Genomic DNA, 23,232 nt, shown 5'->3' with positions numbered 1-23,232 from the left:
TAAAGACAGGTCATCTGTAGCACCACTAAGTCCACCTTGGGGAATACTCCCAGCATGGAGCACTGCAAGAGGTTTTCCCAGGTAATGCCAGGAAGGTCATTCCAGACTCAGGTGTGCTCCCAAGGACACATATATCCCTATTTTAGCCGCAAACCGAATTCTGTCGTGCCCTACTAATAAAACACAGCACTCCCCTCCCCACAAGCATGCCGTGGAAATCAGTTAATTAACAAACTAGGAAAAACATAATTACAGATTGTAGGATGTCTTTATCACTATGAATGTGTCCTCGTATTTATCACTGTTTCCTGTCAGCACATACAAATGACATGTCTTCAGTGCGGTTCGTTTAGTTTACAAGCTCCAGAATAATAATTTCTCACCTCTACTGACATTTCTGCAAGTTATTTTTGCCTTAGAAAAACCCAACACAAGGATCTGTGAGGCACACAACACAAAGCAGCTTGAGGCTTTTATCTGCCTAAACAACCAAATAATGGTGTTAGGAAAGTGTTACTTCTGCTCCCAAGCACATTCAGAAGCAAATTTCACAAAGAAAAAAGAGTGACCCAGTTCAGCGGTGTATAATAAATACATGTCATCTCATTAGCTTCAAACTTGAGCTGAAATAACATTCAGATGCTACAGCTTGCACTTCAGACAACCAATTCCCTAAATATTCCTTACGATTACCAGGACCAGATAACGAGAAGGTCAGATCACTGCAGGGGTAAACTGGCAGAGGTCACTTCAAAGGCTGCATTCTTACAGCTGTGGAATCCTGCGAGCTCTATTCTTCAGGTGTTTGCACTGTTTCAAGCAGCAGGTCAGCAAGCTGCACTAAGGAAAGACTAATAACCCAACACCAACAAAGCATGTAAACCACTCCCAAAGGCAGCGCAGAAATAAACTCTCTGCATTTGCCTAAGAAAACCACTCCAGGCATCTTCAATTTATTCCTAATATGATCTGTCTCCTTCATTTACGAAAGCTATTTTTACAAAGTTAATAAAGCCAGATTAATTTCATTCATAAAGCTTTTTCTTACAGATGTACTGAGGAGTCGAACATGAATTGTTTTTGTAGAGTTTGATGTGTTTCAGATCTCTTTTTTGGGGAAAAACAACGCCATGCCACTGAAAACATGAACATCGCAGCTGCCCCATCCCTGGAGGTGTTCCAAGGCCAGGTTGGATGGGGCTCAGAGCAACCTGATCCAGTGGGAAGTGTCCCTGCCCATGGCAGGGGTGGAACTGGATGGGCTTTGAGGCCCCTTCCGACCCAAACCATTCTATGGTTCTACACTATGAGAACTACAAATGAGTATTGGGATCCTGTAGCCCTCATGATGTAATACAGCTGAAAAGGGACATTCAGTCATCAAAACCTTTGCATTTCCCTACAGCTGTTTATAACAATAGTAAAGAAACACATCTCTCCAATCCAGCCTGGATGATTAATTAACTGATGCCAACAGCAAGGCTGCAGCTGCGTTTGCCAAGTCATCATCCTCAGGACCATAATTAACACAGAGGAAGTTCCAGTGGGAATCAGGCTTGAATGACATCAATGGGAACAATTAAAGCTCCTGAAGCTTTTACAGTTCTTCAGAGCAGCTTCTTAGTTCTCTGAGCTACCCTTCAGTTCTACCAAAGGCCTCTTGGAGGCAGCTGAAGCTCAGGATGGTTTTTACTGGGATCATCCTGGCCAACAGAAACCTCTGATCTCATGTTTTGCTTCTTAAATAGCACTGCTTTGCACATGCTTCCCCCTTTATCTGCTCTTCTGTCCCGTAAGCAATGAAAGCACAAGTGGGGAAGTCCACAACTAAAATGGGAAACAAAGGCAGATTTCTTCCTTCAGCCTTTTGGATTTATCGTCAAATTCTGTAGTTCAAGGAGGCAAGAGATCTAATGCTGGGTAAGCATACTTCACAATACCCTAGTATTGTTTTGGCTTTCTTTCCCCAACAGCCACACTCTAAGTCTTTACAGCTCTCAGCCATGGATATTCACGTCCCATGGCACAAAACCCAAACAGCAAACTCAAGCAGTACACTCTAATATCTTAACATAGTGGATTTTTAATGGTTTTGCTTTACCTAGTGGAGATATTCCCATTCTCACCCTTGCTTAATGCATTAAACCAGTGTGCAAGATTTCCCAGTTCCTCCCAGAGATGCCACTCTACACAAACAGCAGTTCCTGACGAGGAAACACGGTTTTCTCTCCTCTGAAACAAATGCAAAGAGAGGACATCCTTGATCTTTTATTGCCTAAGTGTTTCTGGTGCTATGATCTACTCGCAGCTGACATTTGAAACTTGAAGCTCAAAACAAATCTGCAGATGGGATTTGAAGGTCATCCAAACACAGCTTTAAACCTGCTCTGTTTCGCTTCCTAATGCAGCTTTGATACAAGGCCTCTGGTTCTAAGTTATCCTGTACTTTTTTCCTCCAAGCTGGTAACTCTGTGGATATGGACCAAACTGCATTCACAGAGATTTTCCTAATGATATTTTCTTTTAAAGCAGTAAAGCTGGAAAACTTGATTTTGTCTTTTAACTTGCACTGTTCAAAGAAAAAAACACCTTCTTTTTCCCTATAATCACATGACACCTAACTAGAAACAGATTCGCATTGCGAAATACTGTGGAAAATGTCTGTTACATCTTTTCAGCACAGTGTGTTAGAGATATAGTGATATTCCCGGGGCTACCAAGTGGGCTTCAAAACCCTTGTATTTGTAATTCAAACCTAGTGATTTTTGTACCTCTGAGCAAAAAGGCTAATTATGTGTTCGTATAAAATGCTGACTACAACCCCATACAAAGGATTAGCCCACATCTGCATGACATTGAAATCCTACTTAAGCCTATTCCAAATATCATTAACGTTCTTCTTGCACAAATGAGACGGCACCGCTCTGGATTAGGTAATGGGAGACATGCTTGGCATGCTGGACTAGATGACAGGAAAGGAACAACACAGCATTACAAGGTTATGCTATCATTTGTGCTTTCTAACCCCCCTGGATAGAACAGCCTCATCTTATATATCCTCCTCTGTATCATGACCTGCAGCTGCCATCGTAGATCACACCAACTATTGAGATCTCGCATGTTGTATCACAGAGCAGGAGAGAAGCTGCAGCACTGAGGAAAGTCTGAGTTAGCTTGTCCTTAGCTATAGAGCATCACAGATGGAAAGCCAGCTCTGAACACATCGGGTATAACACTTACAGACATGAAACTTTCTAATTGTGCTGCTCTGAATCTTGTTAAACACACTAACAGTGACTTGCTATGAAGAACCAACTATTTTAATTACATGCTAGCTTAATAAACTACAAATTCAAGCTCGTTTAGGAGTGGACAGAGCTAAATAATAAATGCTTCTCAAATAAAATCCAGAAAATCTAGTGATGCAGGCCACCCCACACCACAAACTCTAGTCTGAGTCTGGACCATGAGCATAAATGTTGCCAGACAAGGCCTTCAGGCATCTCATTTGTGCCACATCCTCAACAGATAGTTCTGTTTGGCAGACTGAAAAGACACTTTGCACGCAAAGACTAACTCACGGGTGGCAGCCGATGTCTGTGATGGTGAGAGAGGTCACAGTCAAAATGATGGTTTAAGGGAGAGTCATGGTTTAAGGGAGTGATAGGAATGGTTGGACTCGATGATTCAGTGGGTCCTTTCCAACCTGCTGATTCTATGATTCTGTGTTGTTTTCATTCCACAATTCACTGATTTTAAGGCATCTACAATCAACCAGTCTGACTTTCAGCAACAAAATTTATGATGGTGCACGTAAGCCTCAGGAAACGCCTGCTAACCGGATACTTTACAATGAACTTCACTAACATTGGCACAAGTATAAGCAGGTTTTCTCACTGACTAGATTCTGTACGTGGGCTACGTGATACTTCATCTCCCATAATGTGCTCTTCTCAACCATTTCTCCTATACCAAATCTGAAAATCTTGTAAATAGGCGAGGTGATTTTGCAGATCAGCTTCTACCTTCTGCCTGAAGATTTCTTAGAGCTGTATAAAGGGAACAGTTTCTGACACCACGGCAGGGCAGGGGTTAGGCTCAGTTCCCAGCTCATCTGCACAAGAACAGAAGCACTTGTGGCAAGTCTACACCTGCTCTTCTGGACATCAGGAAAGGCAGGAAACCACTATGGGCAATAGTTTTAATTATTAAATAGCTTCATCACCAAATGAAGGAGCATTGATTTAACAAAGTTCCTCTACTGTATTGTGCATTAAAATCATTCATCCTCGAAGCTTTGTAAAATGGACCGACGCTGCTGTTTGTGAGCAGCTGTCTGCAGCAGAGAAACTGAAGTCCAAGAGGAAAGGGAGTCACTAGGTGTTTGCTAGACTACATGTTTACAGAACAAAGATAACACCTGTAGCCGTACACATAGAACCTGAGGGAATGGCAGGAAGATGAGCCAGGGAAGGGTTACGGTGGACAACAGGAAAAGGTTCTTCACCCAGAGGGTGATGGAGCACTGGAACAGCTCCCCAGGGAAGCAGGCACAGCACCAAGCCTGACAATATTCCAGAAACATTCGGACAACACCCTCGAACACAGTGTGAATGTTGGGGTCGTCCTGTGCAGGGACAGGCGTTGGACTTGATGATCCTTGTGGATCCCTTCCAACTCAGGACATTCTATAACGCTATGATTCTGTGCCATTTATAATCCTGCTGGGTTTCATTCTGTCCAGCTGTGTCACACATGGAGAAAAAAACTCAATGACAGGCTGGGCAGCATACTGGCTAGAAATCTGCAATAATGCAACAAATAGGATAGAGGAATCCTGACATTTATCTCAGGATCTTGTCTAACGCCACACCAAAAGCATAACCGTGGTAGCAGTAGCCATAGCTGAACTCGTATGAAGCTTGGGAACTAAGAGTTTAGTCGCAGTGATACGGATTTCAGCTCAGCCTATTGACCAAAACATACAGGTCCTTTCCTAAAACTTGAGCCACTGTGACTTCCCTTGTACTTTACCCAAATTATCTCAATTGAAGATGTTATGTCATTGTATGACAAGTTACAATCACGCCCCTGATCTGCAGACAGGAGAAACGGAAGGCCTTGATTCCTGAGTACCTGGAATCCAGCAACTGCAATGTAGCTCATGCTCCTGTACGTGGCACCATCTCTAGTCTCAGATGGGGCACCATTTCCAGTCTCCTAATCAGGCTTAGCCTTGGTATCTGCCTTCAAGAAACCACAGCAACCTTGTTCTGGTCCTAACAAAACACTCCGAAGGCCAACTTTCGGGAATGTGTCATGAAAGTAATAGTCTTCCTTACATGGAGGCACATTTTAAAGACAGAATTTGTGTCAAAGGTTTCAGGTTCGTAACAAAAAGGGAGAAGAACACAACCTTCTTTAAAGTTAGCACAGGCCCCTCGCTGCCTTGTAATGGGAGGCATACAAAACAGTTATGGGCTGTTCATGTGACCCAGAAGGAAGCTGGACATCACAGTCATAGAAGGGGGACACCTCATAGATAATAATTTTTGTGGAATATACACTTTAGCCCAGAAGGATGCTGCCTGCTTCATTTTCAAGGAATCAGAATCATAGAATCACTAGGTTGGAAAGGATCCACTGGATCATCGACTCCAACCATTCCTAACACTCCCTTAAACCATGTCCCTAAGCACTTCATCCACCTGTGCCTTAAACAACTCCAGGGAAGGTGACCCAACCCCTCCCTGGGCAGCCTCTATAGTGCCCAATGACTCTTTCCGTGAAGAATTTTTTTCCTGATGTCCAGCCTGAACCTCCCCTGGTGGAGCTTCAGGCCATTCCCCCTTGTCCTGTCCCCTGTCACTTGGGAGAAGAGCCCAGCTCCCTCCTCTCCACAACCTCCTTTCAGGGAGTTGTAGAGAGCAATAAGGTCTCCCCTCAGCCTCCTCTTCTCCAGGATAAACAACCCCAGCTCTCTCAGCCGCTCCTCGTACGACTTGTTCTCCATCCCCTCACCAGCTTCATTGCTCTTCTCTGGACACGCTCCAGAGCCTCAACATCCTTCTTGTGGTGAGGGGCCCAGAACTGAACACAGTACTCAAGGTGCGGTCTCACCAGTGCCGAGTACAGAGGGAGAATAACCTCCCTGGACCTGCTGGTCACACCGTTTCTGATCCAAGTCAAGATGCCATTGGCCTTCTTGGCCACCTGGGCACACTGCTGGCTCATGTTCAGCTGCTGTCAACCAACACCTCAAGGTCCTTCTCCTCCAGGCAGCTTTCTAGCCAGACTTCTCCCAGTCTGTAGCACTGCATAGGGTTGTTGTGCCCCAAGTGCAGGACCCGGCATTTGGCCTTGTTGAACCTCCTGCCATTGGTCTCAGCCCAGCGGTCCAGCCTGTTCAGATCCCTTTGCAGAGCCTCCCTACCCTCCAGTAGATCACGCTTCCTCCCAGCTTAGTGTCACCTCCGAACCTGCTAAGGGTGCACTCAATGCCTTCATCCAGGTCATTGATAAAGACACTGAACAGGGCTGGACCCTGTTCATAAACACCATTATATAAGGGAACTTGTCCACCGAATCCAGTATCATCCTTCTGTACCCAGTACAGGAGTCAACACACAAACCAGCACCTAGTAACACTGTATTCACTCTTTCCTGCTCTTGCAGCCATCCCTTCTGGAATAGCTGGGGCAGAGAGCTACAGCAATGCCGGGCTTGAGGAGCCGTCTAGGGAAGCAGATGCACCCTAAAAGCAGCCTAAATGTGTAGGCTCTGTTTGCAGCACTCTGGGTCATTAGCAGGTCCCAAGTGCCCTGCCGAGCATTACTAAGAAGGAAGCAGTTATTATTCATTTTAACTTGGATAGAAGTAAAGTACTGGAAATTATTTGGCTGGTTTCCATTTACCTGTCCAGCAATCTACCCCAGGCATCTCAAGCATCTTCACACCAAGCTCCCCGAGAGCTGAGAAAACAAGATGGAATTTCTCAGTAGACTGCATAGCGAATAGACACCTGAAAGACCCATTCCAATCCTGATGTAGCTTTGCTGATTCCAGTGTGCTTACTTTAGAGTCAAATCTGGCCCCTAGATCCTACATTGCTCCACTTAACACAGCGAACGTGCGTGACTAAAGCTCTGCTCAGCTCCAGATGGCCAAGCGTCAACTAAATTGAAAAACAGCCAGTGCCAAATCTCTGCTTATAAAAAAAAAAAAGATACAGAAGGAATCAAAGAGGCAACATGAATATGGCATCAGAAAACATAATGCAACACACTGCTTTCCCTTTTGTAGCTCACTTTTACAACGTATTTACCTTGTAAAAGGTAATGAAAAGATGCAAAGGTCATGAAAACATGCAATAAATCTCCGCCTCTAGCTACTGAACAACATCAGCTCTCTTCATCCTGCTGACAGTGTTTATGTCCTCCAAGACGGAAAGGCACCATGCTCTAGAGTAGGGGTAAGACCTCCACGCCTCTATTGGCACACAAGCTATTCCAAAGAGGTATAAAACTAAATAACAACTATATTCAGAAACTGCACTTTCTTTAGAGAAGATAAAGCGTAACCAGAAAGCAAAGTATGCACTAGGCAAAAAAAAAGGGGGTACTCACTAGTGGTTCAGTTAACTCGGAAATCATCAGCAGCAGCCGCCCATCATGACGACCTGATTAAAAACATCCATATACATGCATATACAATTTGTTTCCAGCAGTCTTTTGATGTGGCTGCCAGGATGGCAAGACAATTCAACTGAGCTACCCAGGTCAGAGCAGAGTTTAGCCCAGAGGGAAAAAGGGAGAGAAGGGACAGTAACATTTTGATTAATATACAAAACTGGAACTCATTAAGAGTAGCATCAATTTCCAGTTTTATACAACTTCTCTTCCCTGCACTAACCGACATCTGACATCAGTCATAACACTCTAGAAACAGCTAAAAGTAACCTTCACACCTTTCTTCTAGGGCAGCATGTTATCTACCATGTCCTAGATCAGAAAAAGCAGATTGTGGATGAAACACTGATTTTACCTAGACTGCTCTAACTGCCAGGATGAATGATTCCCCAAAGATCACAATGCCCACTTTTGTACTTTCAAATGGGGGGAATACTCATTTGGCTTCACGTAGCTTAAGAATGTATATACAATTCACACCCTTTTACACGTGCCCAAGTTTATCTTCATTATCAACTAAAAAGTTGCAAAACACTAATGGACGTGAAAAACCTGTGTACCTCTTCCTGCCTTAAGGTAGGATGAACTGTCTCTATAACCATTCTTCTATTTCATATCATTACCAAAAATCTGACCAATTTGCCTCCCTTGTTAGCAAAAATCTTTAATTACTCTGCTGGTCTCCAAAGTTATTCCAGATTTACACAAGACAAGAAAGTAGATCTCATCTTCAAAGGGCTCCACTACCAAAAAAGACTTTTTGTGAATATATTCTTTGCCCATAGAATAAGCACTGAGGTTTCTAAACAGGCATTCAGGCAAGAAATAGATACGAAATAAAAGGCATGCTGATTATTTCTTTAAGCATTTGGGAAAGATCAAATTGCTGTGTCTGCCTCACCCTCTGACACTGCAGAACAGCATGCTCCAGTGTAACCAACAGTCTTGCCTGACATTTTCAAGACACATAAAACAGGAAAATAACCATTTTAGAAAGGCTTTTAACTTCCAGTTCCTAGTGAAAAATGAATTTGATGCTAAACATTTGCACTTCCAAGATTAAATATTAATATTAAGAGTAGCATGCTTGCAGAACCCATAAATATGAGCGGTAAATAATGTTGAACAGAATTAAAAGCCGCATTAAAGATCTCCTACGGGGTTATTTTGCATTACAGAAATCAAGGAGGGTGGGGCAGAAAATGAAACTTAACAGTAGTCAAGAACTATTTCAGTCTATGATGAGTTTTTTTCTGGAATACAGACTGGGGAAAAACCATCAAAGAATGCTTTCCTAATAATTGCACACTTGAAAGAAATTCTTTACAGGCACACTAACACGCATTTTAAATGAACCAACACTTTCTGGTATTGGTGTCAAAACATCATTTTTTTTATCCTAGAACTTCTGAAAAATCCTCAGACACTCCAAATCTTATTTGGTGCATTGGCCACACTTTTGATATGATGTTTATTGCTAGAAATCAGGAAATGAGAATGTACTAAGTAAACTGAGCTTTCCTGCCAGCATGAAGGAAGATATATTCTGACAAATACTGCTAAGCTAGGAACTGTTAATGGCATTATTAGCGCTTAGGCAACAGCAGTGATTCTTATGGACTTTATTTTCTCCTCCAGTTATTCTTTCTGTCTTCCTAATTTCATTTACATGAATCATAGAATCATAGAATGGCTTGGACTGGAAGGGATCTAAGTCCACCCAGTTCCAACCCCCCTGCCATGGGCAGGGACATCTCCCACTGGATCAGTGGCTCCAAGCCCCATCCAACCTGGTCTCCAACACCTCCAGGGATGGGGCAGCCACAGTTTCTCCGGCCAACCTGGGCCAGTGCCTCACCACTCTCACAGGAAAACATTTCTTCCCAAGACCTAATTTAAATCTCTCCTCTTTCAACTGAAAATCATTCCCCTTCATCTTGTCCCTGCACTCCCTGATAGAAAGCCCCTCTGCAGCTTTCCTGTAGCCCTTTTCAGTTCTGAAAGGCTGCTGTGAGGTCTCCCCAGAGCCTTCTCTTCTCTTCTCCAGGCTGAACAACGTCAACTCTCCAAGCCTATCCCTGTATGGAAGGGCTCCAGCCCTCGGATCATCTTCATGGCCTTCTCTGGACTCGCTCTAACTTGTCCATGACAAGATACGTGTCCTTCCTGGGCTAAGATCTACAGAACTGAACGCAGGACTTCAGGTGAGGTCTCACAAGAGCAGAGTAGAGGGGCAGAATTGCCTCCCTTGACCTGCTGGCCACACCTATCTTCATGAAGTATGTTTTGCAAACACAAGAGCTACTTACACTCACGAAAACGCTTTTGATCAGTTCTGGCTGCATCTGTGGTGCTCTTTACGCATGTCAGAAATCAAAAGGACGTTGTGGTTGACCTCATAATTAATCCATTCCCAGTGCGTTAACAGAGGAACTTCTGTTGGCATTATGCTTTCTAGTTCCCTACATTCCCCAGCTGATGGGGTTTCCTAATTGCCCCAGGAAATCGCTTTGTATTATACTTCTGTTTGAAACTTCAACTTGAAGTGCAAAGATGCCTATCAGTAGAAAATAATTGACTCTGTCTTCAAGGAAAGCAGCAGATTCTACTTTGAAGCGGCAACATGGACTGTGTAACTCAGCAGGATGGAAACGCACCAGGGCTGGAGCTGTTTGGTCTCGCTGAAGATCAGCTCTTTGCTACGCAAACACAGAGACATGGCACCAAATTCAATTTTATGTTTTTCCCCTGACAAGTCATCTGCTCGCACACGTGTTCCCTGCTCCCTCCCTTTCCAGGCCCTACGCCTGTGTGATATCGCTAGAGAGGCGTAACTTCATAAAGTTAGGAGAGAAACCTAATTGCTTAAAAATAGGATTTGGCAGAGCACCAGCTCCTGGATGAGTCTGTGAAGCGTTCGGAGGTTTGAGGCAGGGAAGAGTTTTACCTCAGGCGGTTTCAAACCAGTACTCTCCTCTGCTCCCTTCACAATATTTGCAGCGTATACAGGGATGGTTCCTCCAGCACACGCTCCCCAAGACCGACTGTGGGCTACTCCGGGTGTCCAAAACCCAAAGGAAACAAAGCAAAAAAAAGCTTTTTGACACCACAACACTTCAGACTCCTTTCTGTAATTCTCCAAATACTCTCTACTCCTATCTCTTTTCATCTTTTTTAGGGTGAGGGCCAGTTCTGATCTGTGTCAGCTCTGTCTCTGTACCAGCTTGAAAGATTTCCACGCACACTTTCCTGACTCGGCTTTAAAGATGTCTCTTCTGCTCACCATTCGCAGGGGCTCGTCTATCCTGTTTCCACTCTCTCCAGCTCTTACTCACTGCCTCCTTCGCCCACTGCTCTCGTGACTTCTCAATCTCCAGAGGGAAGTGTAGGAAGCAAATTTAACAAGGGCAGAACAAGGCTCAGTCTCGACCTTGCTTCCTTAGAAAACTGAGTCATAATCTGTATTAGCAACACACCGATCTTTCTGGACTTGTACATTTGTAGGGAGAGTTCAGCTATGAAAACTGAGTATCATTTAAAAAAGCATTCCACGTAACTCTGACAGTCTTTAAGAAACAGGAATTGTGTGGAACACAGCATGAATTGATCGCCCCTCTTTTAAACGCCTGCATTGTCTACAAGTGCTTATAGTTTTATTAGTTGTTTTCTCCAAATCTGCTTATGTGCACACATACACATTGGTATCACACAGCCAGCAAAGGGACCTTTGCTGGGGTTATCCCTTCCCTGCAATTCCACCCACAGCGCTCATCAGCTTCAGCCGGCTGCCTCCTGACCTACCCTCCCTCAGCCGTTCCCTTGGGCAGCAGCGCCAACAACCTTTACTAAAAATACCTCTTCAGCATCATAAATAGCAAGATGGTAGGGTTCTTAATCCCCCTTCAGGCACACAGTCTTTTTGCTTTTGATAAATACAGAGTGGCAACAATAGATGGAGAATAAAGTGCATCTTATCGTCCTGGTCTACTTGGCCTGCGTGCCTTGCAGAAAGGCAAAACGAGAACTCCCGGTATCCACAAGAGCTGCCACCAGAGGATGAGAGAAAGGGAGGGAAATTGCTATTGCAAAAAGTCACAGAATCTCCCAAAACTAAATTTTGAACATGTTTACCTTCACAGACTTTATTGCCCAAACCACAGGACCGATGTTATTAAAGAAAACTTTAGCTCTGCAGATTATGGCCTCGAGCTGTGCCAGGGAAGGTTTAGATTGGATATTAGGAAAAATTTCTCTACTACAAAGTGGTGAAGCACTGGCAGAGGCTGCTCGAGGAAGTGGTGGTGTCTCCATCCCTGGAGGGGTTCAAAAAACGTGTAGACGTGGCACTTCATGACATGGTTTGGTAGGCACAGTGGCATTGAGCTGACAGTTGGACTTGACCTTGGAGGTCTTTTCCAATCATAGTGATTCTATGATGCTATGATTATGTAAATCAAGCAGGGAGCCAGACAGCGGGAAGAGTCACAGCAAAAGAAGGGAAAGGTTGAATCTTGCCCTGTGTAACTTGTGTGTATGAACATAAGCAGTTAACCAGAGCCTCTTTCTCTGAAACACTGGACATCAAACGTGCATTGCACATCTAAGTACACAAAACGTTTCTGTCATTCATCTCAAATATAAAACCAACAGGCAACAGAAAATATTTATAGACATTTTTGGACAGAGATTACTTCAGGTCAAGTCAGAAAGCATCCCTAAGCTGCAATCACCAAATTCTTCTATCAGTTATTTTGGATTTAGCTAGTGTTACTAAGAGAGAAATACGACATAGGCTTTTTATAGCAGCTGCCAATTCCACAATGATCAAAGTTTTATTATTCTTCCTTAAATCAAAGTCTGGACTGGATAATTTTGGGATTATCTCCAGCTCATAAAGTAGAATAAACAGTTTTGGATAAACACATTATTATTATATATATTATATTGCCTTCTTGCAATAATTTTTGTTCTTATTTACACGTGCCACAAGTTTTTAGTGGGCTGTCTGATTATCGTTTAACTGTTTTATTGGCTTACTAGATGATAAAAGAGAAAAATCACACAACAGCAGCAGAAGGCCATAAGAACACCTAAACCCTCTCTTGTTTTTCTACATTCACATGCAGAGGATATTCATGAGAAGAGGTTAAACAGAGTAAAAAAATGAAACTGGGCACAAGCCAGAGAAAGGTAATAGGTCTTGCAGCTCTGCTCATTATAAACCACTGAAGACATCTGCAAGACATTTCTTTTTGTGGAACCTTAGTACAGGCTGTTCATCCATGTACACACCCTTCTGACTTGAATAAAGGAAGCCCTCCGCAGAGAAAATTAGGATACTTACATTATGTTGACTTCTATTAATTGGCATAAAATATTATTTCATGGGTAATAACCCAACTCCTTTAGCAAGCAAACCTAATTTTAATGGTGCCTGGATTTGTGCTTCACTCAGGTGTGCTTTCATTCACGAAAAAAGTGGGTTCCTCCTTTTAGTTTTCATTCCGAGAAACTCATGGATTTCCACATTGCCTGTTGACCGTAGGCTCAGCCATATTCCTACTCCACTGAACAAGGCATTTACTATTATCTTCAGTGAAACATCAAGTCCTAAATCCATTTCTTTTTTCTCACTCTAATTCTGAGAAATTCATTTATGGAATCATAGAATGGTTTGGGATGGAAGGGACCTCAAAGCCCATCCAGTTCCACTGCCATTGCCAGGTTGCTCCAAGCCCCATCCAACCTGGCCTTGAACACCTCCAGGGATGGGGCAGCCACAACTTCTCTGGGCAACCTGTGCCAGTGCCTCACCACCCTCACAGGAACATATTTCTTCCTAATACATAATCTAAATCTCCCCTCTTTCAGCTTAAAATCATTTCCCCTTGTCCTGTCCCTGCACTCCCTGATCAAGAGCCCCTCCCCAGCTTTCCTCTTGCCCCGTTAAGTACCAAAAGGCTGCTTTAAAGCCTCCCTGGAGCCTTCTCTTCTTCATGTTGAACAACCCCAACTCTCTCAGCCTGTTCCCATATGAGAGGTGCTCCAGCCCTTGGATCATCTTCTAGACACCTCTGGACTCACTCTAAGAGCCCCATGTCCTTCCCGTGCTGAGGACTGCAGAACCGAACGCAGGACTCTAGGTGAGGTCTCACCAGTATGGGCAGAAAGAACCCTCTCCCTCCCCCTGCTAGTTACACTTCTTTTGACGCAGCCCAGGATATGGTTCACCTCACACCTTGAAGCCAACTCTTCCACAAAAGTTCATCAACAGAAGTGGCAACTACGACACCAGAGAAAGGCAGTACTTTGGTATAAACTGTTGTGCGTTTTCTGGAAGGGTAGAGTCCCAGAGAGTTAGAGCTGGAACAGCTTTTTCAGAGCTGTTGTTATACTCTCTTAGCTATGTTCCTTATCATTAAATACGTTTTGGCTCTTATCTAACCTGGTTGTATCCCAGACCTTCTAATGCCAAAAATAAACTGAAAGCTTTCATCCCTAGTTAAAAGGAAACTGTAGTTTGAACTGTAGTTTTGCTGAGTTCTCTGTTGATCAAAGATGCCTCATCTGTGTGTGATGCGACAAACAAAATGAGGTTTATTACAGTAATTAAAGCAGAATTCTTTCACTGAATTAAATCCCACAGTCATCCAAGACTTACATTGGAGGAAACAGTAGTCAAAAATACAGCATATTAGCAACAACTAAGTTGAGGTTCCAGGAAGAGCAAAGGGAATAAAAAGCACTAAAAAATATTACAGAAACTGTCTCCACTTTTCACTTTGGATTAAAATGTGTCCACTTCTAACAATACATGACCTGTTAGTGCAGTTCCAGAAACAGAATACACCATTTTTATTAGCAAGGCAGCAGTAAATCAAAACTCCTTATCACGACGTGCTCAGAAAGTCCTCTGTGATAAGACCACTCACGTGGTCTTGCCTCCAAGAGTATCACAACTAAGCGCCATGCCAATGAGTTACCAAGAAAACATCTCTGTCGATGAAGTAGAAAACAACATTGTTGGCTTCGTCAACAAACAGCAATGTGTACTGCACTTTCCAGCTTGCTCCAAAAAGAGCTAAGCACAGGTCTAAGGGCTTCAGAACCTCACCATCTGCTGACTGACTTGGATGTTGTTCTTTCACTCCTCTGTAAGCTGAAACTGCAAATGTACCACAACGGGGGTAAAGAACCTTTTGCTTCACCTTTGTCTTCTGGGTGTTTCCTTCTTCATGCTTTCATTCAGAACACCCCTCAGCCACAACTGCAGGCGTCTCTTCTGCGTAGCTCTCCCGGTAATCCTACCAACAGAGCTGGAAATCCCCAGCACCTCCTCTCTGAAGCCACCTTCCTGCTGCCACAACACACACTCTGGCTCATCAAACCTTTTGACGTACTGGTCTTTCTTACAGTGATGACAACAGACTCTCCTTGCACTTCAAAAGTCAGAACTCAGATGAACAGATTAATACTTTTCAACCAACATGAAGCGCGTGCAATCTTTTCTAGCCGTAGGGAAGCAACTTCAAGGCCACTTAATTACGCCATAGGCATCACCACAACTGCGTTTTTTTGAGACTGGCCACAACAAACTGGTGGCAACAGCACAGAAGTCAACACAGGCTGCAAAATCCACACAAGAAATTGGACAGGTAGCTCATATTCAGCTTTCACTAAAGCCCCACATAATCAGCAACACACTGAGTTTAAGCCTAACTCCAACGTGTGCACGTAAGCAGCAGGCACTGCATTTGAATGCGTCCATGTTTCATAGTTTAGATGGAAGAAACAGATTGGGCTCTTTAGTCTGGAGAAGAGGAAGCTTAAGAGAGACCTTATCACCCCCTGCAGCTTGCTGAAAGGGGGTTGTAGTGAGGTGGGCGTTGGTCTCTCCTCCCAAGTTACAAGTGATAGGATGAGAGGAAATGGCCTCAAGTTGTGCCAGGGAGGTTTAGATGGGATACTAGGAAAAAATTCATTACTGAAAGAGTAGTAAAGCATTGGAAAAGGCTGCACAGGGCAGTGGTGGTGTCTCCATCCCTGGAGGTGTTAAAAAAATGTGTAGCTGTGCCACTTCAGGAAATAGTTTGTAGATATGGTGGTTTGGGGCTGATGGTTGGACTGGATGAGCTTAGAGGTCTTTTCTAACCTTTATGATTCTATGACTCACCAAAGCCCTAATTCTGACTTATAAATGGGAAAAGGAGAACATAAGACTCCTCCATCACAGCTGTACCTTGCTGAAGCCTGTCTGGTCCAACCTTGTTTACAAAGTAAGGATTTCCCTACATAACATATGGGACTGGTAAACATAAATGTAATGATCAATAATGTTTACAGACTGGGGCTCTTATTTGAGTTTAAGCTTCTAAAAATTAAGTTCCTTCTGAAAATATTCCACAATGAGAACTGAGCGTATAAAATAATGTGTGTCTCACAGACGTTTTTTCTCCTATTACTGTATAATGTCTAGGAGTTTTCTTTGGGTTTTAATGAAGATCAACACCTAATTATAAAGACGTAGCCTAAATAGTATATGATAAAAATATGAAGGGCTACGTGCTAGTCGCAGAACGTGCAGACCAAAGTCTGCTTTCCACTGTGTGTTTCTGCCTTTACACTGCAAAACTAAGAAATGATACATCAATCACATGTACCAACCATGTGTGGGTTTCATTTTACTAACAGATTAGATTAAAAATAATTCAAAGTATCCAATTCAAACCTATTAAAGGAAATAACAACAAACAAAAAAAAAAGAAATCCTCAAAAGATTGTTTTCAGAGACTGCAAAACACATGAGGTTCTGGTGTTCTTCACTAAAAGCAATTTTGCCGGCTTTTCCATCCATAAGCTGATGGTTATTTTCCTTTAGTGCAATTCCTTTCAAAGCCATGTATCTAAAATAGATTCTACCTCATTGTCCCGTCCCAGTTTCCTCGTGTTGTTGCCATTAGTGCATGCAACTTTTTCCATGCATTCAGGACTAATTTTCATTAATCACAAAAGTTAAACTGCACAGATTAAGCTTTGTTGAATGGGGGGAAACAAAGATGAGACCGAGGCAAAACTTAAAAAGCAGAAGCTTAAAAGAGATGCTGCTGTTTAAGTCGGGTCCCTCAGTAAAATATCCTTCTTCCCCATCAAAACAAAAGCTCTACCAAGCCTAAAGATTCAGCTGCAGCTACCGATTCTCCTGTACAGAGAAGTACAGTTTGCAGCGACAATCCAGGTGCTGATCCCAAGCTATTTAAGCCACAAAACTGAAATTCAAGACCTAAAGTGAGTAACTGGAGAACAGAAAAAAGTCATTACATATATTTGGAAGAACTAAACAGAAAGTACAGATAGGATTAAATAACAGCATGAAATCAGTACAGAAGAAATTCAGGACAAAAGCTGGAGAGAAAAACCTTCTGAGCCGGTTCCAGATTCTGCACTGCTTAGGTATTCCAAGTGGAAAACAGCTGTGTCGGCATGACTGCACACACCGGTCTGTCTCAAGTACTGCTGCAGAGCACCCAACCCTGCCAAGAACCTGCTCCTTTGAGCTATGGAGCATTATTTCCACCTTTTTCCTTGGCATCACTAGAAACGGAAGCATTTGAAGCCACAGTGATTTACTCTAAATGTGCTAAAATTCCCTGCTTCTAAAATTAAGGATATGTCCAGCCAGCTCACACTGCCCCACTCGCCAGGTTGCTCGGTCCAAGCATGTTCAGCGATAGCCACATCCTCGTCACACCACAAATTATTATACACCTCAAAGAAACGCCTCTGACAACAAATAGAAACCCAGATTCCAGAAAGAATATGGCAGAAAATATTGCCACCTCCTTAAGATATGGGCTATATTACTGCGAAAATCACAGACCGTAATAAAACACTGACCAGAAGCTCCCAGCAGCTAGTTTTTAAACCAGTCAGCATCGTTCTCAATCAAAACCATCGCTGCCAGCAACAACAGCCATGTCTACAGCTATCTGTGGAGGAAAGAAGATGTGGAAAAGAAAAATGAAGGTTATTGGCGGAATACTCAAGATGTAGTATGTGAATTTCTCATTGAAAAGTCATAAAATGGTTTGGGTAAGAAGGAACCTTAAAGATCATCCAGTTCCAATCCCCACTGACATAGGCAGGGACACTTTCCATTGGATCAGAGGCTCCAAGTCCCATCCAACCTGGCCTTGAACACCTCTAGGGATGGGGCAGCCACAACTTCTCTGGGCAACCTGTGCCAGTGCCTCACCACCCTCACAGGAACATATTCCTTCCTAATATCTAATCTAAATCTCCCCTCTTTCAGCTTAAAATCATTTCCCCTTTTCCTGTCCTTGCACTCCCCGATCAAGAGCTCCTCCCCAGCTTTCCTGGAGTCCCTTTTAGTACTGGAACCTGCTCTAAGGTCTCCACGGAGCCTTCTCTTCTCCAGACTGAACAACCCCAACTCTCTCCGCCTGTCCTCGTACGGGATTTCCTCATACAGAATTTCACATCTGTCTGTTCACTGTGCACAGTGCAGCTGAAGAAGGAACTGTTACCAGAGCAAAACGTAATGAGCTGAAGTTTATCATCTTTTCTTAGAAACCTATTATCAGCTTGTGTAAGAACAAACGAGGAGCCTGAGAAGAGGCCCAGAAGGCAGAAACTCCCCTGTTCTGACCTGGCAAAAACCATTTCAGTTCTTGTCTCGCCTATAAAATGAGGACAAAACCTCTCTCACACCACTGTAACAGTGATTTATTTGCCTGAAATGAGAAGTGTTTGATCTACATTTGTTACAAGATCTAATAGGAAAAGACAAGAATTGTAGTATAAATTAAATTCTTAAGCTAAACAATCTTACTACTCTGAGTATTCAATTGGCTAAAAAATGCAGTTACCCACACTTGCAGCATCAGAGTGGCACAGAACAACCTGTCAGTAACAGACAGCAAGAATATTCCTTTAATGCTGGCTTCTGTCAAAATTCAGCGATTTTTGTTTTGGCAAACAAAAAAGGCTGAAAAGACACCATTATCAACAAACCTTCTATTTTAAATGCCTTTGCTTTCCTGGACTAAATATAGTTCATGCTCTGGAAGTTGTGGCTGCCCCATCCCTGGAGGCATTCAAGGCCAGGTTGGATGGGCCCTTGGGCAGCCTGAGCCAGTGGGAGGGGTCCCTGCCCATAGGAGGGGGGTTGAAACTGGATGATCTTTAAGGTCCCTTCCAACCCAAACTATTCTATGACTCTATGCTAATTTTACGATTCTATGCTAATTCTTTCAACATTTAGAACAAAAAATCACAAAGATCTTCATATCTGACCACACCAAACACTACCACTTGTGCCTGTTTGCTCTAGCATAACTGAAGATTAAAATAGTTAAAAATAGCTATTTTTCCATTAACTTAGACCTTCATGATAACGAGTAGTTTTGACAGTTTTTAAGCAGTTTGAGATAACATGCACAAGTAGGTCACGGTTATACTTGGCTTTAGAAAAATGTCTTTCATCCAGAGAATTTACAGCTCTTTGCAAACAAGCCCTTAGGTAAGCAACAATCTATAAGGTTTTACTCCAACACCCGAATCCAGTCATGTATGAGTCCTAATAGCAACTACTTAACAAGAGATGAAAGGAGCATATGAAGCCTTTTGCAAATTGCAAGATTGAAAAGCCCCACTGACGTCAACAGCCGCTCTCCACTGATCCCAACAGGCTGCAGAGCAGGTCGAGAGAGCCCTGGGAAGGGCTCCAGCTCAACAGGGAAGTGAAAAAGGATTTTCGAAGTTTGTTTCAGCTCGCGGTTCAATCATCAGATTTCCAAAGTGATTATTTGTTCAAGCTTCTGGAAATACTCACCTGTGCTGCTTCATCTGGCATTTGGTTAAACCATCAGCTAGAGCTGGGCGATGAGGAAAGCAGCAGGAGAATGGTTGAGACCTTGCACTTCCATAAAAGCACGAGGTGAGAGACAGGTGTGGAGGAAAGGTAAAAGAAAAAGGAAAATATCAGGAAATTCATCTTAGAGCACGAGTGAGCCACTAGTCCTCTCAGCAACCCCTTGGAAAAAGTCAGCTACCATCATTTCCATTGAACAAGTACAAAACTCTTGATGCTGAGTTCCATTCACTGCAAAATTACATTAATTTGTATTATTACATAATACAAATATATAATATATATACATAATGTATACATATATACATAATGTATATATATTATACATTTAAGTACAATTTCATTGACTATATGGGTAGTTTCAGTGAAATAACAACTGGGAGTTAGAGAAGAAGAGTTAAAAGGACTGGTCCAAAACCACAGATTTCAGGAGCTCCTGTCATCTGTTGCAGTCAGTTCACAAGACCATGCTGCCTCCTGGAGCAAAAGAGATTATAACAGAGAGATGCACAGATTGAACACGGATAATATGGTTATGGTTTTTACTATCCTTTGAATATCTCCCGCAGTTTAGCAATAAAAATGGCACAGGTGAATGTTCGACCCTCTTGCTATTCCTGTTACGCTTGGTATGCAATCAACAAGCTGGCAGCTCCAAGTGTCTGATGCGCTCAGAATAATAATGATCACCTTTCGGACAGCAAGCACAACATGAATTATTAACAGTCAATATTTGCTGAGCATGCAGACCCTAATGATACAGTGGTTGTAATGAGACTGCATATGCATGCAGTAGTCTGCCTTCATGAAGCAAAAGGTCCCTATCTGACATTTGAACAAAGCCCAAACACCTTAAAAACTTACTTCTTATTCAACCTAAATTCTCAGGAGTAATCTCATTAAGACCCATCATACCACATAAGTGTGTAAAACTAAGTTTATATGTAAGATTTTAACAGCAGTATTGCTTAAAATGGTTGATAATGCAAATGGTCTCTCCTGCTTTATACACAAATATTCTTTGTAATGAATAACTCTATCTACTCATATACACTTATTTTCTAAGTAATTCCGCCTGTTAAAAATTGAAAAGCAGATATCAATAGAAATTAACCTCTTTTATGAATCTCATCTACTTCCCTAAAGTCTTCTGGACTCTCTCTCTCTCTCTTTTCAGTTAATTACTTTGAAAAAATAAGATGGCAAGGGAGAGGCTGAGAAAGAATTCACCCTTCTTCTCCAGGCAGCTCTCCAGCAGAATCAAGCAGGCATCAAACATCATGTGTTGCGCAGATGAAAAGGAAAGAGGGACAGCGGGGGGAGGAAAAGGGAATATGGCCAGTGGGAGCATTCCCTGGCATCCCATTCAGTACAGTTCAGGTTTGGGGGATCATCTGCAAGGCTGAAATTGCAACATTTTTCTGTTGCTTCCTCAAATCCAGATACCCCTTTGAAGACAACAAATCTAATCCACATTACAAAGCTTTGCTGGGTTTTCCCCACAAGTACTAAGGCACAGCACTGATGTTAATATACTCAGTGTTCTTCCAGAAATGGATTCTTTGCAGACTGATACGCTCTATTTCTTCCTAAAGCAAGAACTCCACTGTGCCACAAAGAATTACGCTGCTCTAACACCATTTATTATTTATACCTAAAATGGGTGTGTGATGCTTTAGGAATATGGTCTTAACCACAAACTGCTGACAAGCTCTCAGCAGTCACACGACGCCTTCCGTGTGCATCCAAGCAAATGAAAGAGCTGGTCCATGCTGAGCACTATTAAATAAGTGAAGATACAGAGAAATAAAGGGTTGAACAAATAACATGTGTCCCTGCATTCAGGGCTTTGTTAATTTGTAATATGTCATTTTTACAAAGTATTTTTTCAATTCAGAGATAACCTGGGAGTGGTTTTACTTTTCACTATTGTGCAGGTAATTTTCTTTCTGCCTGGAGATGCTTACAAGTATTTCTGCTTTGTTAAGACAATGTTCAGAAAATGCTTAACTTTATGCCTCCAGCCCTTTAATTGGTGCTTGCTGTAATAAGAACCCTAAAAGCCTTTGTGCCACACCTGCACCAGTTTCTCAAATCAGCTGCAGAAGTTTGGGACAAGGCAGGATCTGCAGTCAGTGAGGGTGGATGTGTTCATCTCCAGCCCAGAATTCCAAAGGCACAGTCAGAGCCCACGGACAAGCACGTGCAAAGGACAAAGACTGTTCATGTTTAGGTCATTATTAAAACAAATGCAAATTTAAAGTAAAACTCCACAATGCTAATTCCAAGGCGGATGCAAACGCCCACCAGAGGTGTAATGTGACAATGGGGTGGACCACCACACCCCAACAGCGCTCAGCAGACACACCAGTACCGACCAGTTCATCCTTCCCAAGCAGCGATAACCAGGATTTATGACACACCAGTACCTACCAGCTTGCATTCTGACACACCAGTACTGGCCAGCTTATCTTCCCAAGCAGTGATAACCACCACGTTCTGACACACCAGTACTGGCCAGTTTGTGTTCAGACACACCAGTACCGGCCAGTCAGTCTTTGCCAAACAGTGATAACCACTGCATTCTGACAAACCAGTACCGACCAGTTCATCTTTCCAAGCAGCAATAACCATCATGTTCTGACATACCAGTACCGACCAGTTTGCACTGAAACATCAGTACCAACCAGTCAATCTTTGCCAAGCAGTGATAACCACTGTGTTCTGACACACCCATATTGACCAGTTCATCTTTCCAAGCAGCGATAACCACTATGTTCTGACACACCAGTACCGACCAGTTTGCACTGACACACCAGTAATCTTTGCACTGAGACCCATATTGGCCAGTTCATCTTTCCAAGCAGTGATAACCACTGTGTTCTGACACACCAGTACCGACCAGTTTGGACTGACACACCAGTACTGACCAGTCAATCTTTGCCAAGCAGTGATAACCACTGCATTCTGACAAACCAGTACCGACCACCTCACATTCTGACACACCAGTACCGACCAGTTTGCATTAAAACATCAGTACCAACCAGTCCATCTTTGCCAAGCAGTGATAACCACTATGTCCTGACACACCCGTACTGACCAGTTCGCATCCTGACGCACCAGTACCAACCAGTTCCTCTTCCCAAGCAGTGATGACCACCGCGTCCCCAACACCAGTACCGACCAGTTCAGCTCTCCCAGGCAGCGCTGCCCCCACCCTCTCCGCCCGTTCCCATCCCCGGGAGCGCTCCCGCTCCTCTCCCCGCAGGTGCGGCTCCCGAAGGATGCTCTGCGCTGCCAAGCCCCGTTCCACGGCCGAGCGGCCAAACGCTGCCTCCTCCAGCAGGGAAACCACGAGAAGAGAAGTCTCCCCGATGAGAGAAACCACCTCGAGAAGAAAAACCTTCCCGAGGAGACAAACCTCTCCTCCGCGACCGGCCGCGCACCCCCCGCCCCAGCGCGGCCAGGGGGGCAGCGCAGGGAGCCCAAGCGGGCAAGGGCGAGGCGTTGGGGGAGCAAACCCACCTCTAGCAGCCATGGCGAGCGGCTCGGAGCCCGCACCGATGCGGGGAGAACCGGGCGGATCCGCACCGCCGCCGCCGCCGCGCTCCCTCCCTGCCGCCCGCAGCGGCGCGGGGCGGGGCGGGGCGGGGA

At 43.6% G+C, this 23,232-nt stretch overlaps 1 protein-coding gene across 1 annotated transcript in view; it reads right to left on the bottom strand.

Annotated features, from left to right (window-relative positions):
• The window catches only part of ABLIM1 (actin binding LIM protein 1), a 202,737-nt gene extending 179,505 nt beyond the window's left edge, over window positions 1-23,232 (bottom strand). The window contains exon 1 of the mRNA XM_054071490.1: window positions 23,104-23,232. Coding sequence (XP_053927465.1) covers window positions 23,104-23,116 — 13 coding nt within the window. The 5' untranslated portion in view covers window positions 23,117-23,232. The remainder of the gene's footprint in view (window positions 1-23,103) is intronic.

This window comes from Cuculus canorus, chromosome 7 (assembly GCF_017976375.1).
Source record: "Cuculus canorus isolate bCucCan1 chromosome 7, bCucCan1.pri, whole genome shotgun sequence".
Classification (NCBI taxonomy): domain Eukaryota; kingdom Metazoa; phylum Chordata; class Aves; order Cuculiformes; family Cuculidae; genus Cuculus; species Cuculus canorus.
This window is presented reverse-complemented; position numbering and strand designations above follow the sequence as displayed.